This window comes from Protobothrops mucrosquamatus, unplaced genomic scaffold (genome assembly GCF_001527695.2).
Source record: "Protobothrops mucrosquamatus isolate PMUCROS unplaced genomic scaffold, P.Mucros_1.0 scaffold351, whole genome shotgun sequence".
Taxonomy (NCBI): Eukaryota; Metazoa; Chordata; class Lepidosauria; order Squamata; family Viperidae; genus Protobothrops; species Protobothrops mucrosquamatus.
Window position 1 is genome coordinate 336069 of NW_015386686.1, and position 23733 is coordinate 359801.

Here is a 23733-nt window from a genome sequence, read left to right on the forward strand (position 1 = left end):
CCTTTTTTCTGTGGCCTGATATTCCACCTTTCTGACTTTGCTGGATAGCCCAAGGCTGTGTCCTTCTTTGCTACGTTCTCCCGTCTCAGACACAAGAATGCCGGACCTAATTTCTGTCCAAGACTTCATTTCCCAAACCGAAGAGGACCTGAGTTCTCCAACAACCTCCTCCTTTACTAGCCACATGGGCAAATGCAGGAACACAGTTTGCAGCTTAGAGGAGGTAAGGGAGGAGCAGGGAAAGAGGATTTAAGCCAATACAACTGGATTGAATTAGTTGCTGAGGATTTATTGGGGTGGGGGTAGGGGTGGTAAACAAGAATCAGGAAATTTCACCTCATCCTATTAACATGTAACCAATTATTATTTGTGAAATAATGTGCACTTTACTCTTTCAAGAGCAGAAGTTCAAAGCAGTTTACACAATAAAAATGCAATTGTTAATTAAAAATTAAGTTCCTGAAAAAGTGAAAAATCTAATATTATATTTCTATTTTAAAGTATGAATGACTATCTATGCATCCAGATGTTCACAGAGGTTGACAATTCATTTAAAACTTTCCAGCCAAGCTGACAAAAAGGTTATGACGTACAAGAGTTTGACCATAATAAATGTGTTTACTCCCTAAAATGCCATTAAGTACAGTTATACCCTTTAGAGCCAGACCATCACAGGACTTTACAGTGGCACAAAATTTCTCTGAGCCTTAACAGGTTTCTTCTCATTGGTGAAGATACCATGAATTAGTCTTATCTAATAACTGCAGAGTTCCTATGGGCACAATCTGAAATAGGTTGATATGCTCTTTGGCGTAGTGAATTCTGCATATTTCTTGAGTTATTACTCCCATCCTGTGTCAGCATTTCAACAACTGTTTATATACAATTTAACCAGGCAGATTAAGTTTATGGTCTTCTCACAATATTACTTAGGAATGAATCACATGAAAATAAATGAGGCTTCATTCTGAGAAAACAACTGACAACAGGCATAATTGATATTTTTAAAACAATAAGGTGGGGTACCGTTTATGCAGCTATGGAAGAGATCATTTACAGTAAATATTTGTTGATTATATTTTTTAGAACCATTTCTGTCTCTTTTACTTTTTCATTTCCTCTTTTAAAATGTGTTGCACATCTTTCATTTTTGATTTCCCAATAACCACACTTATTGTGAAGCAGGTTCTAGAAATGGACAGCTAGTTAAGTTTTGTAAAGAGCTGAGCAGATCCTAAAAGCTATCAAAAGTCCCTTAAGAGCTAGGACAGGATGTAACATTAAATTTAAAATTGGTAGCAGGAAACCATTGAAGAATATTAATAGTTTGGAGGAAAAAAACTTGTAGCATCAGGAAAAGAAAATGTTGGTGAAGTTCACATTATAAGTCCAAAGCTTTATCTTCATTATTAGTGCTTCTAATTAGCATTCTGATATTATTTCATCTGGCATTATCTTACTATTGTAGTGTATGAGATAGTGCTTGCTTTAGTACTGTTAATTTTTGATACTGGGAAATAAATTGATATTCCCAATCCTTTGGACACTGTATTCCATACCTGTATGTAGAACTTTAATTTCATCTTCTTGTCAGATTTTAAATAATTCTGCTAGAATTAACTTTATTTTCCAGAATGTCTGATTGTAGTTCTGTGATAAAATCTTTTCATGAATTTATGCTCTGACAATCTCTTTTGTTCATTTTTTTCTCTATGGTTGTGCCACCTCTTTATATTTCCCTTTCTATAGTATGTATTTGCCTCCTTTGATTTCTGTAATTTTCTTATTTTTTAAAAAAAACTATTTCTTATCCTTCTATTTTTCAGTTGTCCTTAATTTCTTTGAATTGGTTATTCAGACAGAACTCTTTGTCTCTCCCTGTTTTATCTAAAATTTAGTTTAGCTGCACAAATTTTCCTGTCTCTGTTGCCATTCAGCATGTCAGCAAGCTGTCATTTTTCTTTCACTTTTTGCATTTCTGAATACTTTTTGTTTGCTTCATTTTTAATTATGTGTCAGTTTTCAGTGTAGAGTTCTGCGAGGCACTATGTTTGTAATAACTATTCCATTAAAGATATTTTTCACATTTGTCACATGTGAAACATTGCTGAGGTTTTATTTTGGTCTATTTTATTTATTTTCTTTAGTTTAAGGTTTAATTTGATAAAGAATGTGTAATCTAAGTCACAAGAAGCAGTAAGTCTTATTTGTGCTGATTGAATAGTACTTCTCCATAGTACTCTGTCTGTATATTGTATATGATTGTATTATATCTCATATAGTTAAAGATTTCAGTGTTGTCCATTTGACCAATAGAAAAATAAAATAAAAAAATCTTGTCTAGTTAGTTCACACCTTGAACTTCCACCAACTGTACAGTGACAAACCTATCTTCATTCCACACAAAAAAGGTAATAAATTGCTAGCAATCCTCACCATGCTTTCCAGTATGTGTATTTGAGTGTATTTATTTATTTACATAATTTATATTATCAGCCACTTCACAAGCAAGTTATTCTGGGATGTATACAACAAACTAAAATAATAAATATCTAAAATCATTTTCATTAACAAGTATTAAAAACATTATACTTGTTTTAGTAGTTTGTATAGTTTTTTTAGACGAAGGGACATTTATAGCAATGGAGCCACCTCACTAGTTCATCTGTCTCCTGCCATCCCAGGCCTGCTGGCAAAACCAGATCTTGAAGGACCTTCAGAAGCTGAGAACTGATGAGGTTATTCTTATCTTGGGGTGCAGGGGAGAAAATTCCAGCATTGGATGATCTGCAAAAATCTGAACAGCATTTATTTATTTACAGCATTTGTATAGCTGCCCATCTTAAAACCAACTCTGGATGGCTTGCATCCAATAAATACATAATGCTGAAAACAATAAAACAGAAAAACCTGGCACTATAGCCCCATTTCTCTGATGCTACCCACATTCTCATCTCACCTTACCCTATTCCAGTGCTTGCAGTATAGTCAAGTCTTGAAAGCTCTCCACAGGGATAAAAGGATAGGAGCAGCTTGATCTGGGAGGAGGGAGTGCCATAGCGCAAGGGCTGCAACAGAAAAGGCAAGCTTCCAAGGACCCACAAGATGGCAATGTTTAAGGCAAGCAAGGCAGTCCTGCAGGTAATTTTGTCCCATGCTATATAGGGCTTTAAAGATATAAGCACCTTGGATTGCCCCTGGAAGAAAATTGAGAGCCAATGCAACTCATGGAACAGGTATAATGGGCAAACCTCAGGGTGCCCAATACAGTTCATGTCACTGCATTCTGGACCAGTTATAACTTCTGGGTGGTCATCAAGGACAACCTCATGTAGTGTATATTGCAGTAATCCAAACAGGTTAGTTATGAAAGTAAGTTTATATATTTGATTGTAATAAATCTGAACAAAACCACTGAAATCTTCCAGAAACATCCTGCATCATTGTTGTCTTAAAAGCTTCTGTGAATATAAGTTTTGTGGGGAGGGGATGACAATATATGCATTATGATGTCGTCATGCAAACACCACCACTTATAAAGTTCTGTCTGATATCATGATGCTAGGATATAACCACAACCTTTGTATAATGAGATCATTCCAAGCCTGTCACCATTTTAGTGTCCTTATGATTTGCTATAAAAGCTAATCCTAATGAACTGCAAAATTAAAGTAATAGCATGTTGGTAACATACTTTTCCCAATTGCTCTGACTATGGTTGTAGGCAAAAGAGAACATATGTTTAGCCTTTCTTTTTTAATGCTTTTAGGACTTGGATTCAGATCGAACTGTTCTGCAAAAAATGAGAAAAGCAGTCAAAGCAAAGCACACGACTGGACAAGGTCAGACTGCAACAAGAAATAGAATGGAGCCAAGGGAGTAAAATCTGATGGGCCAGAATATTTCTATATCTTTATATCTTTAAGGAGTATTTTTTTTTTAAAAAAAAGGACTAATTCATTTACTTCTTTCTCTTAATCCTTAAAAATGCAGGTATCCAGAAATAGATCCTACTAAGCTTTAGTAAGAATGTTGAATTTAGTAAGGCTGTTTAGAGAACTGGTTTGGTGTAGTGGTAAAGGCATCAGGTAAGGAATTGGGAGATTCTGAGTTCTAGTTCCAGCTTAGGCACGAAGCCAGCTGGGGGACCTTGGCCCAGTCATTCCCTCTCAGCTCTAAGAAGCAGGAATGGCAAAACATTTCTGAAAGACTTTGCCAAGAAAACTGCAGGGGCTTGTCCAGGATGTCAATACTTCCTCAAAGGAACCAAGAAGGGGGGGGGAGGGGGAGGCAACTTACATTGAACCATAAATTAGGCAACCACCTTGTAGGCAACATGATGTATAAGCCAAGTCCATGTCATGCAAAGAAAGAAAAGTTGATTGTTATGATCACACTCAGTAAATGTATTGCACAAACTGCCATTTTCAGGTAGGGTGCACAGGACTGCTACCTGACAAATATACTTGTTCAGGCATGACAAAGAAATTTCAACTCAGTACATGCCTAGCACTAAGCAACTCTCCTTTATATTAAATCCTTTTCATTTAATCCATGAAAAGCTGATTTCCCTGCAGACAGACATTCTAGAATTCCGTGTCAAGCTGTAGATGCAAATGCTGCCCACTACAGGCAATCTTGCTGAACCCCATGGAAATTGGCTGTTCACTGATGTTGTGTACTTCTTTGTTACATGTGAACAGACGTTTGGGTGCAGCAGACTAAATATATGCACTCTGCTTAATAATCTCTGTATGCAAGAAAAAAGCTGGATTCACACATTACACTGTGCAACAGTTTGTTTTAGCTAAGGATTGTTAAATAAGCCATATATCCTGATTTGCCCATTAACCATAAACCATGACTTAGAAGTCAGAATGGCTAGATTGATAGACTACAATTAACCAGAATCAAACTTTGTTTATACAATCATAGGCATCACATGTCTACAACTGACAGAAATTATATAATTTGAATTATTTGCATGACGATGCCATAACACTGTGGTATCACTTGCTGTCCTGCTCCTCTGCAGAGACATCCCACAGTGTGAATCCAGCCAAACTGTAATATTCCATGAAAGAAATTAGATCAGACAAATTGATTCCGAAAACAAACAGCATAATCATGGACATTACCATGGTGACATCAATTTCTCAAAGAGAAAATATATTCCAAAAGTGTTTCCTTCACTCTTGACCAGCTGTCTCTCTGTGAGCCCTTTGTCATTACACCTCCTTTCTTGTAGATAAATTTCCCATTCAGGATACATTTGGAAGTCATTAGTTCCAGATGAGAAAAGACTGAGGGATCGTATCTTATTATAAAGCAATCTTCCTTGTAAACGCTTACCATTTGCAATCTGTAATTCCTCATTTGGCATGGAACTCCAGTGCTTGTCTGCCCTTACAGCATGGTCAGGAGGACCCAAGAACTAGAAGACCACATATTCTCTTCTGCTGTGCTATCTTAACAACCTCAGATCAGTTATCTGAGGTCCTTACCTTCATGTGGCATTCTATGTCCTTCTCAAAGTACATTTCCATATCCTATTTTCCAGAGTGTTCCAATACTATATGTATTCATGTTGGTTTTAGGGCCATTAAAATAAATGAAATGGCTTCCTGCCAGCGTTTTCTGATTTCCTTTGTAATACAGCTTTGCTTGCCTCAGAAAAAGAGGTGCAAGAACATTCAAATACCTTTTTATTTCTGCAGATCTCATTAGCCACTTAGAAGCTCATATTGCTGCCCTGGAGAAATTTTCAGGAAACTATCACAACACTGGAGATGAAAAGCTTTCTGAAGCTTTTACCACCTTTGCTTCATTTTCACAAGAGCTGCTAGAAGCCATCAAGAGTCTGGTACTGCCCCATTCATCTGAACTCCCATTTTCTGGGGAAAAGGTTCCAATGTCCTACTATTGGGTTTGCTGGGCATTGTTGTCTAACAGCATCTGGAGGGCCACGGAAAGGACTTTCCTGTTCTTTGTCATGACAGTTTGTATTAATTTCATTTTAGGAAATCGATTGAAATTTCCCTGACCTGTGCGAAATCTGACTACAGGTGTCAAGAAATTCACATGATTAAATAATCTCCTAGTTATAAAAATGGGAAATGTGCTTAATCCATTTATTAATCAGAGGGGGAAGCAGAACATTTTGATGCTTTCTGTATATGAGTAGTCAATTTTTTTGTGTGGACCAAAGCCCATGCTCAGCATTTGGGGAGCCTGAGATAGGAATAAGGTTGGGGACAAATGTTTGAGAATTCTAACTGCAATGTGCATATTTTAAGATTATTCCACAATTCCTATCAGTTTTTTTATCCTAAAGTTGCATTGGACTGCAACTCAGTCCTGGTTTTAAAGATATGCCCTCAAGAATTTCCGTTTATCTTAATTCCAGCCCAGAGGATAGACGCTTAAAGGCACCTTTAGCTGTTCCAGTTTTGAAGTAATGTTCTCATGATCCAATTTTTGCATTATAATCTGTCATGAAAGCTAATTTGGTGTAGCTGTAACAGTTAAGACACCAGACTAGAAACCAGGAGACTGTGGGTGCTAATGGTAGCTTGGGTTCTAGTGCCAGCTGGGTGATTTCCTCTCAGCCCTAGGACAAAAGCAATGACAAACTACTTCTGAAGAAAACTGCAGGGACTTATCCAGACAGTCTCCAAAAATTAGATATGATTGAATGGGGGAAAAAAATCTCGCATACTACACCAACCACTTGGCTGCTGATGTAATCTAGGTTGAGGATTAGTTGACCTCTTATTGGTCTTGTTAGCCTGGCTGCAGAAGAGACAGGATAATTGGCTTCTGCAGAGGCATCTGCCCTCAAGTGCTGATCAATCCATTCTGAAGTGCTTGTTTCATCTTACACAGGTTCTTTATATGCACTGATTTAGTACTCTTTTGAAAGAGCATGGACCTGTCCTTAAAGAAGACTGATTTATACTGCATAAAATATTTGATCCAGGAAAAATAGCGGAGTTTGCCAGCTGTGCATTGCTAGTTCTGTGCCTGATGAGGGCGTTAAAAGTTTTCTGCTGTTTCTGCTGAGTAGGGGTTTCATGTGGCCATTGATTTTAATACTGGGGTAGCAGGCACATCCCATTTTGTTTGTTCCACAGGGTTCTTCTAGATGCTGCTTGTCATGACCCTTTATTGCCAGCACTGCCATCCCTTTGCTAAGCAAGGGTAAAGTTCAATTATTATCAATTGCTCCTTCCCATCTTACCATGCCAGTTATCCACAGCCGTGATTCAGCTGTTTGGATTCAGAATGCCTGCTCTCTCAGAAGAGTGGTTTTTTGCAAAACAGCAAGTTTAGACCTGCTATAGATGAGATTTCTGAATGTTATACATAATATTGTTCTGGGACTGGCATTGCCTGCTTCTATCATTGTTTTTGAATTTCTGCAGTACTGCTGGATCTGTTTGCTTTTAGGGGAGGTTCTTATATCAGCTGCCCCGCCTCATAAATAGAGTTATGGGGACCAGACATTATAAGAGAACAGCTGCTCGACTCTTCTTAATGTCTATAAACATTGGCTGTCTGAAAGCATTCCACATACAGTAATAGCCCATACTATACTGCATACTTTAAGTTATTACAACAGTTTTCAATATTCTCTTCTTTCATTAGGAAAGAGCACTTATTATGTGCCAATTACATAATAAACTTTGTTTTTCAGTTGCTGAGCCTCTATCACAACATTCATTTTTCTCTGGATTCACTGGTCAAGGGAGATTTCAAAGGGGTGAGTTGATGCTGGAATTAGATTGTAGAATGTGTATTAAAGCCAGTCATCTGTTAATTTTCAAAATGTGATTTCATGATCTTTAAAAGAGTCACTCTGTAGTTTCTATGTTGTAGGAAACACTCCTTATTAGGGACAGCTCTTTTCATACTATTTCATTTATGAATGACAATAATACACACTCAAATTCCTCACCCTGAAGTTATTTTCTTGCAAAGCCTTTTACACAGACTATTTTTCTGATAATTCTTTTGGGCAGTTGTAGACACTGTTTTTGTTCTCTGAGGTGGTATCAAAGCTGTGGTATTGTCAATTTCATTTGTGAGGAAGTGATAGGGAAAATTGCATAATTTCCAAATAAGCAGGATTAAAGTTCATTTTTAAGGCACACAATTGGGCTGGAAAACTGATTAAAGAATGGACCTTCTCAGAGCAGCTAGTATGTCAATAAATTAAAATTACTTTTAAACTTAAGTTTTTGTTCAGGCCTGCATGATCTCAAGCAATCAACTTAACAAACAGGAGCATATTTGTAGTCCTCTACTACTTCAGGGCAATGAAAAATGACTTTTTCAACATTTACTTATACCACTTCCAAGACTATACATTTGTATATTGCATTAACTTTCATTTTAAACAGAGCAGCTGGTAGGCTGCATTTCTTGCATTATGCCTATATAAAAGCAATTTGTGTGGCAGAAATAAGGGGGGTTATTAAAAGAAACTGCAGCCTAATTTTGATGAGCTTCCTTGCAATCCAATGATATTGCAATGGGGGCTTGTTGCTGCAGGCAGGCAATTCTCATTTATTTCAATTGTTTTACTGAATGGATAATTCAGCAACATGAGATGGAATTTGATACTTGTTAATGGGAACACTCAGATGCTAGCAAACTAGACTGAAAATTAGATGTTGGAACAATAGGGAGAAAGAGAAAGGAAGTAGCATATCCAATACTGCTGGATGTGACTGTAAGGGTTTTCCTTATGTTCTAATAGCAACACAAATGTGCATTAATAACTGCTTATTACCTTCTGTCCGTCTTCATGAGTTTGCCATTGTCTCATTGTGGCAGGTTTACATTTAAAGTATTGTAGAACCCACAGACCATGTGGCTGAATGCTTCTCATCTCATATTTATAAGAGGTAGACTTATTACATAAATTATAATCACTGCTGTAGTGCATCTAGCTCAGTGGTTCTCAACCTGTGGGTCGGGACCCCATTTGGGGTCGATCGACCATTTCACGGGGGTCGCCAAGCAAGGCTGTCGGCCATTTTTTTTGTCCACCATTTTTTTGTCCGCCATTTTTTCCCCCTTTTCCGGTGGGTGCCTTACCTTCCTTGGGCTGGGCCAGCTGGTGGTCGGCCTGCTCCGTCTCTGCCGCTTGCCAGCTATGCCTCGGCCGGCGCAGGGGGCGGAACCACGCATGCGCGGCACTCCCAGGCAGGGAAAGTCCTCGACTTATGACCAGTTTAGTCCTCGACTTACGACCGGTTGGGGTCGCGGCATTAAAAAGGTTGAGAACCACTGATCTAGCTTATACTGTATACACATTTATCCAACTACGCTTAATCCTATATCAATAAGCGACAACCATTTACAAAACTGAACAAGGTTACAAATTTCCTTTTCCCATGTCCTTAACTGGCTAACTTAGCAATAAAGATAGTATAGTAGTGACACAATGTTAGCCTTCCAAGATGATCAACACAAAAAGCACACCCAGATGAAATAATTCTACCTTATTGTAAGCTTACTTTAACAGAACCTTGCAAGTCTGAAAGTAGACTTCTCTCCCATTGCCTTTGCAGCCCCCAAAAAACTAAGGAGGGTCCCTTCAGCTTCACCCACATTCCTTTTGCAGGCTGAGCTGCTTCATATCTGACCTGGCTCTTCCCTCTGTCTCCCAAGGTCATTCCCACATACCATTAAACACATTTTTTTTCTCTCTAGCCCTTTCCTGTAGGGAGTGAGAATCCTATTATTTTGTGATTACACCTGTCCCTATATTTTTCTCCACTCTCCAGCCCCATGCCTCCATAGGTCTTGTTGCAGATTGGAGTTTCTTGATAATTTATTTATTTTTTTACTGAGTTACCTTTCAGTGTCTTGGTCCTTATCAGTGTGTGGTGGGAAACAATTACTGGCTGCTGGTTGGCTATCGCAGTCTGCATCAACAGAAGCTTTTGAGGCTGTTAGGCTCCGCTACTTCTCACTCCAATTATCAGCTTCAGCATTTCACTGCTCACTCCACCAAATCTATGTTCCGTTTCACCTCCTCCAGGCCCAGCTGGCTGCTTTTTCAGCTTTGACTCAGTTTTCTTTCTTCTACCTCCATTCACACCCTGTCCCGTCAGCATTTTTTTTTAAATCTCTCTGCAGCACAAATGTGGTCATTTATTTTCTCAAAATCCCAGGGGATACAAAACCACAAGGAAGGAAAACTCACATTGGCAGCTTTGAAGTTTTTCTTCCACACTCATCCCCAGCAGAGGCCACTTAAAGTTGTCCTTAGCTGTTTCAGTTTTAAAATAGCATTTCTCTTCTCCGCTGGGCTGTGAATACAATCTAGCATATTTCATCAATGGGATGCTAATGCAGTCTTCAGTTTGGGATCTGCCCAGCTTCTTTTTATACTTTAGGTCAGAAGTGTGGAGCAAGCATTTTGCTGAGCAAGATATGGGACCCTGTTTCATGCTATGCATCTTTCTATACTTGGACACTATTATGTAGTTGGGGAACCCAATAAGTAGATAAACTTACTCTGTTAGCATCTACCTGCACTTCTTTTTTCCATCCAGCAGGTTGGAGGGGAAGTAATGTTAGAGGAATCCACTAATCCCCCTCCTTAATTTTTGCAATGTGTATAAAGATGGTACCTATCACCAACTTCATTGCTGCTGCCAGTTGGGGCAGAATCCATAGCAGATTGCTTTGGAGCTGATTAGTGACTGGGGCAGAACAATGCATTCCAGCTTACTTTTATGTCAGTTCAACGACTGGTGGATAACACTTTAATATAGCTCTCAGGAAAAGAGAGTTAGGAAATGGAAAAGCTGAAAGAATTCACTCTCTATGATGCCACACACTAAAAAAAAATTGAAAATATATTTATTTTATTTGTTTTCAAACTCTTTGGAAATGTAATGGCTCTTTTTCTGTATATTGTTTCCAATACCACAGTTAGAAGAAGGAACCATAGTTCAGGAGCTTTTGCAAGTATGTAGCCTCAGATTTTATCCCTGATAGTCCGAGTTGAAAAGATCAAGAAGGTGTTGCTTCTGTCAGAGAGTACCAGAGAGGTACTAATTAGGTCTGATGAGTAAACTTGAGGATTAGTCACTTCAAATTTCTATTTTAGTAACGGATCAGTTGAAACAAAACTTTATTTAGCATCAATATTGTGCCTAAAGAAGCATAATGATATAGCATACTGTAAAGTATTATATAAAGGGGAATTATGACTTAAACACTATAATGTTAAACAGATTAATTGCAATCACTAATTTTCTGCATTATTAAAGATAGTTCTAGCAAGTAATAAAAATTAAAATAGGAATCAAGTACATACAAGCATAATGCATAGATACAGATAATCAACTAAATAGACAACTACAGCTAAAATAGATGACCAACAGAGTCAAATGGGAAATGTCTAAGAATTTAATAAATAATAACTGAGGAAAATTGTGGGGTATTATACAAACAGTATAACTGTATTTAGCAATATTCAGAAAAATAGAATCAGATTGATCTGATAATAACTGAAGGTAAATTGGAATGCTTGACACACAAATACATACATGCTAACAGAACAGTTTAGCAATGTAAAATTATTTGGGGGTAGAAAAATAGAACAAAAGATAAAATGCAGCATTAAAGTGTTGCTTCATCTCTCAATAGGATTTTAAAAAGCCTTTTGAAAAAGCTTGGAAGGACTATGAAAACAAACTGTAAGTTGTTCTGATATTATCTTCTTTACAAAACTAACCCTACTTAATTTTGAGATGATTTTATTAAAATACCTAACATTGCTTTTTCTCTCCTTGAGTGCAAAGATAGAGAAAGAAAAGCGTGAGCTGGCGAAACAGTATGGAATGGTGAGGACAGAGGTTGCTGGAGGAGAGATTGCTGAGGAGATGGAAAAAGAGCGAAGGATGTTCCAGTTACACATGTGTGAGGTGAGGCAGGCAGACGGTGAGGTTTCTTCTCAGAAAGGAGGTCCTGAGTCTGTCTTTCTTTCAGCTTAGGCAGGACCCTAAGCATGATACCTCTGAAATGGTTGAGAATCTATTAACTCCATCCTGTGGAATCCTTGGTGCTTTCAGAGCTTGGTAGTTTTGGATGTTTCAGTACCCAACTAGGTAATATCTTCAATGCCAGATGGGAATGGGCTCATATCTCCATTGGGCCCCACATCTTTGGCTCTTCTCGCTCTCTTACTTCTTACTTCATTTATTTTTTCCAAAGATTGCCTCTAAGAAAGAGAAATGGCCTATCTGCCATGTGACCTTCCTATACTATACCTATACGATACCTAATGGTGCCGTCCCAGAAGCAAAATTCTTGGATTGTGAGAATTGTGCCTTCCTCCCAACTGGTGCCCGCTTCCAGGACAGCACCATCTGGCCTCTATATAGTATAGGAAAGCTGCATAGCAAATTGGATGGTTCTTTTTCCAAAAGATGATCTTAGAAAAGATAAGTGAACTGAGGCATGATTGGGGGGAAGAGGCCAAGGGTGTGGGAAGTTTGCAAGGAGAGCCACAGGAAACTAGGGAGGCCCTGGCAAGTCAGGGGGAAATGGATGAGCTCTGGAGGTGCTATACTGTGGGTCTGATCTGTGCCAGGCCTCCCTCCCTGAGGCACCCCATGTTCCACTTAATGAACTGCACAGTCACTTAGTGACCACCATGGGGAGAGCTAGGGTTGTGGTAATTAAGCAAGTCAATCATGCGGGCACCTCACTCAATAACCTCCACAACCTCCATATTTCTGGGCTCAGTTGTGGTCATATATTGAGGACCATATGTAGTGGGCCTCAAAAAGCAGGACAGCTAATATAGAGTTGCAATGAAGAAGCGAAGTGGCAAAATCACTGCCTGTTTTGTGCCTAATTTCCTCTTCAAATTGAAGGAATCTCTTCAGTTCATTTAGGAGAATCTGGATCCAACTCTTAATTTTTTCCAATAAATTATGTATGTTTGTTTGTTGATACATATCCGTCAAGATAATTCCTCTAACACTGGGACCTTCATTTTTAAAGCATCATTCAGTCTCTGAATGATGCTTTCCACTATTTGGTAAAATTCGGTTATAATTATTCAGATCTTAATTCTACTATAGTACCATAATTACCACTATGTAGCAATTAACTTTTTTGCTGCAGGCTATTAGAAATAACTGTATCTTATACCTGGAAAAATATAAATGTAACACTTGGTTTAGTTAGTGTAAATAGCTATGTAAGTTCTGCCTTTCATAGAATTTAAAAGACAAATCATAAAAATAAATTTAAATTACTTCAATCCAAGTACAATTGTTTTTGAGTTTATGTAAAGCGAAGATTATTATATACTCTGTGCGTGATATAAAAAGAAAGAACTGCATAGTGTAACTTAGCACTCAAGAACAGAGGAGGGCTAAGCAAACAAATGAGAATGTAGCTTAAAATGTCAGCTATGTAACCTTTCCCTCCAGTACCTAATTAAAGTGAACGAGCTTAAAACCAAGAAAGGAGTTGACTTGCTGCAGAATAACATCAATCACTGCAACTCCCAGTTCAAGTAAGTGCCATCCATTTTCTACCTTTTCATTCTTCACAATTCTCTTGGAAGGAAAGATATTAGGGCAGTTTAAATGCAAATTTCTTGTTGCATGAACTTTTGTAAATGTGAATCTATGGCATAAATATATTTTATTCTAGAGTGTACATTTTACTCTATTACGGGTAAGTAATCTTATCCTTGTAAAGCTTCATTTCCAATTCCTTTCCTTATAATTGTCTGAACTCTGAAACACAGAATATAGCAAGTTGCAAAACTGCCAGGTTAGGCCCTCCTCATAGCTCCTATTTTTATGTTGGCTTTTGCCATCCCTGTTAATTTTTCTACCTTTTGGGAGGGAAGGGGTCGTGCTGTAAATTGTTTGGGATTAACACAAATGAAAAACAGTATACAAATACATATTTTAATTTTTAAATGTTTGCCTTTTGTTTTTACTACTACATTAAATAGAGCAATTATTTAAAAACTATGCAAGAACAATTGCAAAGGGCATCCACTCAAAATCCAATGTAACCAGTTGCTCTGTTTGAATTTCCATCCGTTTCAAAATGAGTTGTGAAGACTGTAGAGGAGTGGAATGCAGTGTCCATTTCAAAAAGAATGTGGGCGATACTATATTTCAATGCTGCAAACATTAATAATAATAATAACAATTGTGATGTCACTCATAAAAGAGTAGCAATGTTGCTTCTCCTGAAAGGAAATTGTATGATGGATAGGTACATAGGTCAGTAGGTTTTTGCTTACTATGCGTGCAATGTTAACAAAAGGAAACATTTGAAAGTGTGCTTCCCTACCTCCAGTTTCAAATGGCCTTGCCTATTCTATCATTTCCTTCTGTTTCATGTATAAACTGTCCCTCCACCTACAAGAATGGGTAACAATTGAAGTAATCCAATAAAACACAGGTAAGGCAACAGCAATACGTCCATAGATTTTTCAGCCACCATCTTGCAAACTCTGAAGAGATACATTTCTAGCCTTAAAGCCATCCAGGCCAGTAGCTATACCTGGGTACTGAGGCTGAAAAGGGCTTTTCCAGATGAGGTCCTTACAGCAATTCAGAACCTGGACCTCATCACTCTCATGGCTGCATTTGGGAGTTGAATTGATTTCTTACTAGTTCTATAGTGCATGCAACATTACAACAAATTAAATAGTTTCACCTGAGCATTGGAGACCTTCTGGACCAGTGATGGCGAACCTTTTAGAGACCGAGTGCCCAAACCGCAACCCAAAACCCACTTATTTATCGCAAAGTGCCAGGGCCGCATCAGCATTGTGGTGCCCTCGGGGGGGGCAGTGGGGCATCTCTGAGTGCCGCCTCTGGCACGCAAAACCTGGGGTCACAAAAATGGGCCACCATGCTGCAAGGCGCAAAAATGGCCACTGCTGCACCACGGGGTGCAGATACAAGGGGCTGCACCATGCAAGAACGGGGCAGGACTAGTGAGTATCACGCAGGCAGTAGCTCCACCCCATTTGCAGTGCGTGCGTGCTCACGGCCCCATGCGCACATGCATGCATGTAAAATGCTTCCCCCTCCCTTTTCTTCCAGCCCACCAATTGACAATGGTTGGTGACCTCTGCTCTACCACCTCTACTCCAGCTTGCTAGTCGGCCGCTTCGCCTCCTTTGTGCTGGGCGGGGCTCCTGCTCTGTGCAGTGGTGGCGGCCTGATGGAACTGCTGCTGGGGGCGGTGGTGCGCGTGCCAACAGAGAGGGCTCTGAGTGCCGCCTCTGGCACGTGTGCCATAGGTTCGCCACCACTGTTCTGGACAATCAGTTACCCACTCTTGCTTTACTCACCCACTGATGGGAAAGTATCCTCATCTCCTCCCCCTTCCCATCTTCTTTCTGCCGCTCAAGCATCATTTACAACATACTGAGGTTAGCAATTGTGATGATAATTTTGGAAAGACTTCACTGAAAATAATAGTACTGATGTGAAAATGTCCTATGGTGTGAAATGAACATGTACTTTTTTACTTTTGTTTCATTGTATTTTTGTATTTCTCCATCAGTTTCTTCCAGAAATGTTTAAAGGCAACAGAGAAGCACAAGCAATTTATAGAGAAACTAACTCCTGAGCTTCAGAGTGTGAGTATATAATATGAAATTGATAGGCCAAAATTTCATATCAGGTTAAAACACAGTGTGAAATACATAAACAGACTCAAGTCCTATCAAGTCTTAAGTTTACATACACTTTCCAAAGAGAAGTTCAAAGCTTTCAGTCTACTTTTAGTTAACTAGATTCTTTGTTGTATTTGGCATTACTAAGGTTTGTATTAACAAGCCATCTCTAGAAATCATATTTTGAAGCTAGTTTGTTTGAACATAATATAACTAATATAAATAGCAGTTTGTCTGGATGAGGAATTCTGGCAGTTCAAGTCCACACATCTTAAAGTTGCTGAGGATGAGAAAATTGTTCTAGGCAACATAATAAAAACAAAAGCTTACATTTCTAAAATCCTTCTTCCCTTGTAAATAGTGTAGGAAAGAGCCTGTCCACTTAGCCGGAAGCGGGTTTTCATTCACATTCTGGCTTTTCATTCTCATGCATGCTGCATTAGAACAGGTTCACAAAACCTGAAGTCCTGGGCATGCACCCTCCACAGTAAAGACTTGGAAGTTTCACATGTGTAAAGGGATTGGAGCTTGTAACTTAAAATTTCAAGAACTTGCAGAAGCCACTGAAGAGAGAATTATTGAATGATTATGATAGGAGAATAAGCATATTAGTTATGTTTATTTTTAATATAAAATGAAATAAAATTTAACTTCTGTCCTAATGCATCCATTTTGTGCAGTCTCTAGCATGTCACTCATGTTCCAGAGTGGACATGCTAAATATGTAGAGTTTTGCACTACATGTACCCTGCTATACCATGCAGATATGCAACACTGATGTGGGGAAACAGACAGCCAGTCAAGGAGGGGGGAACCAAGTTGGGAGTTAGCCTTGAGTTGTTACTCAGCTGCAAAATATCTAGCTCTAACCTCCCCTCTAAGTTCCATGTACCTTATCAATATGTTCCCGAGAGAAAGCAAGCAGACTAGCGAGATTCCTGAGTTATAAGTGGAATAAAATAAAGTAGTTAGCTTGAAACACTATATGTGTGGACTTGATTGTTTGTGCCTGAAAACTGGTGAGGCAAACTTTCAGCAACAGGCTGAGGGTTCCAAAACGTCCTCCACCCTAAACCTGTTTCTTGAATATATCTTTAAGGAAGTGCATATGTTTTCAAATACTACTTGGATGGTTTTCAGGGCACAACCATAATAAATATTTTCAACTTAATAATTAAGTTCAGCAGAAAAGGTAAAATGGTTCCATGGAAAGACATGTAACTTGGCCTTTTGGCCTTCCAGAGAGGTATTAAAGCTTGTTTTTGCCAATTGGCTTAGGTGCTGGAAGAGTTGGTTGATGGAATAAGACCTCATCTCCATGCTGTCCATCTCCTTGGTTTTAATTTTTTGTGTAGTTTTAAATTTTAAATTTGTTTTTCTATTCATCTTTTTATCATCTGTAAGCTGCCCAGAGTCGCCTTATCAGGGAGGTGGGTGGTATATAAATTTAATAAATAATAAATAAACTTCCTTTTCCTTCTGGTCAGATTTTATATGCTGTGTTGTGTAGTCTGAACATCTCACTTTAATTTTAAATTGATCCCTTTCAAGTATGTGTAACAATGAAGAATCGAAGAGAAGTAGACATAATTTCAAATTGCAAGCATCTGAACACATATCAGTCAGACTTGGAACAAATGATGTTGTCATTAAATTCATTAGCTTAACTGGTGTTAAAATTGCTGTTAATAATATTGGCTGGAGACTTCCTGGAGATTTGGGCAGCATAGAAAGAAATGCCAACTGAAGGTATTTTGCAGCAAACACAAAAACAACTGATGTGTTTGATGGAATGTTTTTGTGATGCTTTTTAGATGAAGTCAAAGCAGGAGGAGGAGAAGAAACAGTTGTGTTCCCTTCGGGATCAGCTCAAAGTAGCATTGCAGTTGGAGCCCAGAGAGGTAAAACTAGGGACGGTACAACCAATTTTGCTATAGAGAAAGACCAGCAGATACCTGATGAAATATTCTTAGAAATCTTTTGTTAAGGACTAAAAGGAAGAATTAATTGGGGGAAAGGCAATTTACCATGTGTATGAGCACAGTTTCTGCCAATCTGTCTTTGCTTCTGTCAATTCTTCAGTTTTATGGAAGAGAATTTGGTTTCAAAATTCCTTCAAAGGAGAAGAGAGCTTCAGGAAATATTCACAGGTGGAGTGTTTCTGTATTTATTTAATTACAAGGGAGATAGATAGATAGATAGATAGATAGATAGATAGATAGATAGATAGATAGATAGATAGATAGATAGATAGATAGATAGATAGATAGATAGATAGATAGATAGATAGATAGATAAGACAGACAGACAGACAGACAGACAGATAGATGAATGTGGTCATGTCTCTTGTATTCACTGTACACTTTTCTCTTCTACATGCTTTATCCTCCCTTCAATTAAATCTCAAAAGAAGACAGTATGAAGGAGCTACTCCCACAAGCCTTTTTAAAAAAATAATAGTAGTAGCAGCAGTTGTGCTGTCCCACCTAAGGGAAAGTTGTGCTCATGAGAAAATGTTTAAAAAAAATTCTTTCCATGGGGAAATTCAAAAAAGCCCCCCATCCAATATGTCTATCCCAAAATTTAGTGCAGAATTTTACAAAGCCTTCTGTACCCAAAAGTATTTTGTGCTTTGACGTGAAATATAATGCCCATTACATTGCTTTAAGAGGAAAGTTATTAGTAAGAAAAGGTGCCAAGGCAGCCTATCACAAGGACAAAATTTTTTTGGCAAGGATAATAACTGCCCAGCTTTCAAATTTCATCTGCTAACATTGGAGGAGTTCTGATCAGAAGAAAAGATGGGTGCCAGCAAAATCAGGCCATTATATCACATCAGTGTTTCTTAACCTTGTTAACTTTAAGATGTATGGATTTCAACTTCCAGAAATCCAATTCTACAGATCTTAAAGTTGCTAAGGTTCAGAAACACTATACTAGATTGATCTTTCTATGCTTCAACAGTATTGCTGCAGATAATTCATTGCTATTGCGGGCTTAGCATTTTCTAGGTAAATGTGCTGAACTTGTGCCCAAAGCAATTTTAAAAAATATGAATCAGTGGGAAAAGAGAAGATACATCATATGAATGAATAGTTGAAAGGATTTGTGCAGCAAATGGATTACATTATCTGTTGATCTAGAGAGCAGACCAAGAATCAATGGGTGAAAATGGCAAGGAAGCAAAGGTTATATTTTAAGAGGATCTGATGGTAAGAGGATTTTGCAATATGGTGGATTCTCCTTACTCAATAGCTGGATGATTGTGAGGGATTCTATGGCTCCATATTGGATTGAGCAGAAAGGTGGAATCAATGTCCATTTCCAACTCAACATTTCTAATTTTGAGATCATATTCTAATGAACGTTGAATTTTTGGCATCCTTGCTTATTGGTGCATATAATTACATTTTAAAAATGTATATTTGTTTTCTAGCAGAATTCTATGAGCAAGCCAGTGAGGTATAGCATGCATCAACTCCAGGGAAATAAGCAGTATGGCACAGAGAGATCTGGGAGCCTCTTTAAGAAAAGTGATGGGTAAGTAATGCAATGATTTCATCCTTGGCAACTGCAAATATATTTTAAAAACAATAAAACTTAAAGCAATAGAACTATTTAATTGCTGTCTGACTTTCTCTGTTGAATGCAGGGCTGTGGCTATTTCTCTTGTAAGTTGCCTTGGAAATATTGTATTTTGAAAGCAGAGCATGAATTACTGAAAAGAAAACACAATTGTTTTCCAGGCAAAATTTTGGTGTCGAAATTATTAAAGTTGTTTACTGGGTATATTTGGGGTTAACAGATATCTGGCAAAAAGGAGGACGTGTCCTTTTTGGCCTCAAGTTTTGCCTCTGGCAAGCATAGCTTTAAAAAAAAAATATTGTCTTTTTGAATCTCCTGATTTTTTTATTATTATTTTGGATTGTTTCACAGCCATAGTCATTCAAATTTTCATATATTGTGACTTTGTAAATTGTTTGCTTCTTTCTTTACCTTGTTTATTGATAGATTCAAGAGTTTAGAATTACATTATTTATTTCCCGAAGTCAGCAACTGACTTCACTCAAGTCCCTTCAAATCAATGATCACTCTAGTCTGTGGATCACACAACTCATCATACATTTCTCTGTGAAATCTGAATGGGACATCACTGCAGATTTTATGTTATTGCTAGCAGATGTTCTGGAAATTAAAATTTGTTGTAAACATATTATGAAAATATGATTTCATATATATCTAGACCTAAGTAAAAAAAAACTGCAGTTTTTCACTGTAATTTTGACTGTGGATGCCAAGAAAGTTAAACAGTTAGTGTGCCCTCCTTTCTAATTGTCCATGTCCTCCCTTGCCTGTTCAGTTATCTGTTGGCCCAAAGTACATTTCAAGGCCTAACTAGCTTAAATCTTAAGTCTGCCTCTCCTATAATGAACCTATCTGACTCATAGATTTGTAAGATGGGTCTTTTTGTAGCTGCCATATTTCTGGCATAGGAGAGAGGACCTCCTGCTTTGCTCCAAGATTTTGGAATGCATTCTCTTGGAAGCTGAGTTGAGTTTCTATTTTCTCAGTATCCAGAATATGTTTATTGATTTAATTTCTTTCTACTAATATAATAATGTCATTTTGTATATATTGTTTTGTTTTTAAAATGGGCTGTATGTCTTTTCTACTTTGCCTGAGTAGAAAGGGAGAGTATAAGGGAACTAAATAAATCCTTTTATTATAGTATCTCAGCCCAATGGTAGAAGGTTCACCCTTCTCTATAAGCAATTGCATGCTCTGCAGAGTTGAAGAAGGCCTCTTTCCAGACAGACCCTGTAGAGATGCTGATGGCTTCATTAGGAAGAAAGGAAATAGTGGAAAACACTATTTCATTTAAATTATAGTTATGTTCCAAACATGAATGCCTTTTGTTTGATCTGACCATCTAACGGTGCTCTTATGCCATGGTGGTTGGAATTAATACTGTATATGTAGCTGGTTAGTTCTCCAATAATGTAAAATGTTATCTTTTTACTTTTAAATAAAAATATGCTATTTTTATATTTCAGCTTAAGGAAAGTCTGGCAGAAGAGAAAGTGCACAGTCAGGAATGGCTATCTTACCATTTCACACAGTACAGTATGCATTTTACTTCCAGTATTGGGGTGTTTCTCTTAAAACAAAACTCTTAACAAAATGGAGCTACTGTTTATACATTGGAGTTCCTCTATGCCCTTATTTTGTTTTTGGAGGCCCTGAAAAGGCAGGTCCACAACTTGGGTCTGCCTGGACTCATGGATCAGCAGATGGAGGATGTGGCCAGTCAGGGCTTTGCCCAGTTTAGTAGTATGTCATTTGCAACCTTACTTGAGACCTTTACAGTATTTACCTCCTCCTGGAACTGTTCAGCCTAACACTTATTGCTTCTCCATTGGTCTTCTGCTCAGTCTTTCCCCAGAAACCCTTCCTTCCCCTCTTGAGGTTTGGATGAAGCTGTCACCAGCTGGGTCTCTCCTTCCCATTCTTAGATCTTGAGAGTTCTCATCCCTTTGGGTCCTTATTTCCCTTTTTTCAGGGCTGCCTCCTGAGAACCTTTCTTCTCCCTTTCCAGCTAGGAAGTGACAATTGCTCTGCATACTCAACTTCTTTCCCCAATTTTTCTTTCCGGACACTCTGTACACTTCACGCATAGACATTTTCTCTCTTTTTCTTGTTATATTCCAACACACTTCATCTGATCCTCTTTATGAAGTAGTAACAACAGCTCTATAACATCAGGATTTAACCCAAATAATACTGCTTAGGATACTAGTTAAATGCCATTGAAACTGATGTTCATTTTTTTTTCTATGGTTAATTAGTTAAATCGTCTTCCGGTGAAGCTGAATTTGCTCACTTGTCAAGTTAAACCAAATGCAGATGACAAGAAATGTTTTGATCTTATTTCACGTGAGTTCTGTTAAGTTCATCTTAGACTGGAGTCGTTAACAAAGTATCATCCAGATATTTGATTTTATTTCCCACCAGTCTCAGTAAACATGCCAATGATAGGGGATTAGGGGAATTGCTGCCCAAAGTATCTAGAGTTCACCTGGTTGCTTGATGCTGATGTAATGATTATTAGGTACTTGTAGTTTATCTCACAAGTAACCTGAATCTGGATAACCACCCTGTCTTCTCTTCCCTCTCCCCATTCCAATTTAAATCATACATACATCTGATAAAATGAGCTAAAGTTCATTAATATATATTTTTAATTGTGAAAAAGTATTACCAGACCCTTCCTGATTTTTGACTATTGTGGCTAATATGGCTGTCATCCTACAATATTTTTTGTTAATGACTCCAGCTGCTTTATTTTTTATATTTCTTTACTAATATTCAGTTGTTTCCACATTTGCATATAAAGGATACGATAGCTTTATCTCTGTTATTTTCTGGTTTGCTAATTATTCAAGTACAATTCTGTTATTCTGTTTTTGTGGGGTTTTTTTCTTTTCAGATAATCGGACATATCACTTCCTGGCAGAGGATGAACAAGAATGTAATATGTAAGTACCAGGGAGAAAAAATAAGTGCCTCTTCACTGGATTTCTTCAAAGAAAATCTGAATAGATTTTTTTATCTCTGTGCTGAATAAAGATTTATCTCAAGGGCCTGGCTGGTCCCTTTTAAATCTAAGATTTTATTATTCTTTTCCTACTAATTGAAAGTCTTATTTTTGTTCTTTCAATTTCAATTTATTTATAACCATAAGACCCAAATGATACTATCTGTTCAATTGTGTCCAATTCTCAGCTATCCACATTATCTGATCTTACACAACTTCTTCCAGTTATTTTATGCTCTGGCTGATGTTACCTTTGACGGTGTCCAGCCACCAAATAGCCACAAAAAGTCCAAATAGCAGGTTTCAAATATAATCTAAAATTTGGCATTAGATAAAACAGTTTAAGATGTATAATATTTTTTAAAAATTACATAATACACTTAAAACCCCAACTAACTGAGGTGTTACTAAAAATCTTGGTTTTATAACAATAGTTAAAAATCTGGCCATGGCTTCTGTAATTTTAGGATTTTCGTTTGCAAGTAAATTTTTAACATATTCAGAAATATTTCTTCCTTAAAATAGGCCAGATAACTTCCTGCCAAAGAGGCCTATAAAATTCACAATACAATAAAATGTGACAAAGATCAATACCATTTACAAGGACAAAATCTTTAAAAGATGGGGAGTTTTTGAAATCCACCTTTTAGTGTATTTTATGGCAACATATTTAATTTGGCTTTTGAAAACTCTGCCCTTCACAGATGCATGAAATGAATAAGTAGAGAGCATAAGACTATATATCTTTTCCCCATGTCAGGGAAGTGTTCACTCATCAATGTCGGTCATGCAGACTCCATTTTTATCTTTCTCCATTGTTTAATGTAAAGGAAATGGTGTACACAGTAAGATTTTATAGATCCCCTTAATCTGTGGCACTCTGAGTAACAGGATGAAGGCATTCATTTATCTAATGACACTTTCCTTCTATATTACAGATGGATCTCTGTTTTGAGTAACAGTAAAGAAGAAGCTTTGAATATGGCCTTCAAACAAACTCACAACAAGGACGGATACAACATGGAGAATCTGACTGGAACAATCATTGAGGAAATAAAGCATGTGCCAGGAAACAATATGTGCTGTGATTGCTCAACACCAGGTACAAAAAGAGATTGCTGCTGCTTCTCACTATATCTCTGAGAAACAATTTAGGATCTCAGCAAATGATTGTGTTAAATTGTAGAAAAGAGTGATATAGCCCTTGTTATACAATATATAGGGTGTGTGGTGTGTGTATGTCTTATTTCTTCTCCAGGAACTGAAATAAGGCAGTCTTCTTAACCAGTCCAATTCAATCTAGTCAACAATTCTCACTATTTCCAATCACATACCTGCTGGTTGTGCCAGCAGGGAATTTTAGAAAAGTAATCCAACATATCTGAAGGGCACCAGAGTGGGGAAGGCTTGAGTAATAGGTCATTTGAAAGCAGATTTCTCACCCATCCAG

General features: G+C 37.7%; 1 protein-coding gene across 1 annotated transcript in view; it reads left to right on the forward strand.

The window, feature by feature from the left end:
- Positions 1–97: 97 nt before the first annotated feature.
- Positions 98–23733, forward strand: part of LOC107287115 (arf-GAP with SH3 domain, ANK repeat and PH domain-containing protein 2-like) — a 44450-nt gene continuing 20814 nt past the window's right edge. Inside the window, exons 1-14 of the mRNA XM_029284059.1 lie at positions 98–223; positions 3770–3842; positions 5718–5863; positions 7697–7762; positions 11671–11720; positions 11819–11948; positions 13467–13552; positions 15577–15652; positions 17503–17589; positions 19128–19228; positions 20743–20812; positions 21535–21622; positions 22176–22224; positions 23222–23385. Coding sequence (XP_029139892.1) covers positions 98–223; positions 3770–3842; positions 5718–5863; positions 7697–7762; positions 11671–11720; positions 11819–11948; positions 13467–13552; positions 15577–15652; positions 17503–17589; positions 19128–19228; positions 20743–20812; positions 21535–21622; positions 22176–22224; positions 23222–23385 — 1312 coding nt within the window. The remainder of the gene's footprint in view (positions 224–3769; positions 3843–5717; positions 5864–7696; positions 7763–11670; positions 11721–11818; positions 11949–13466; positions 13553–15576; positions 15653–17502; positions 17590–19127; positions 19229–20742; positions 20813–21534; positions 21623–22175; positions 22225–23221; positions 23386–23733) is intronic.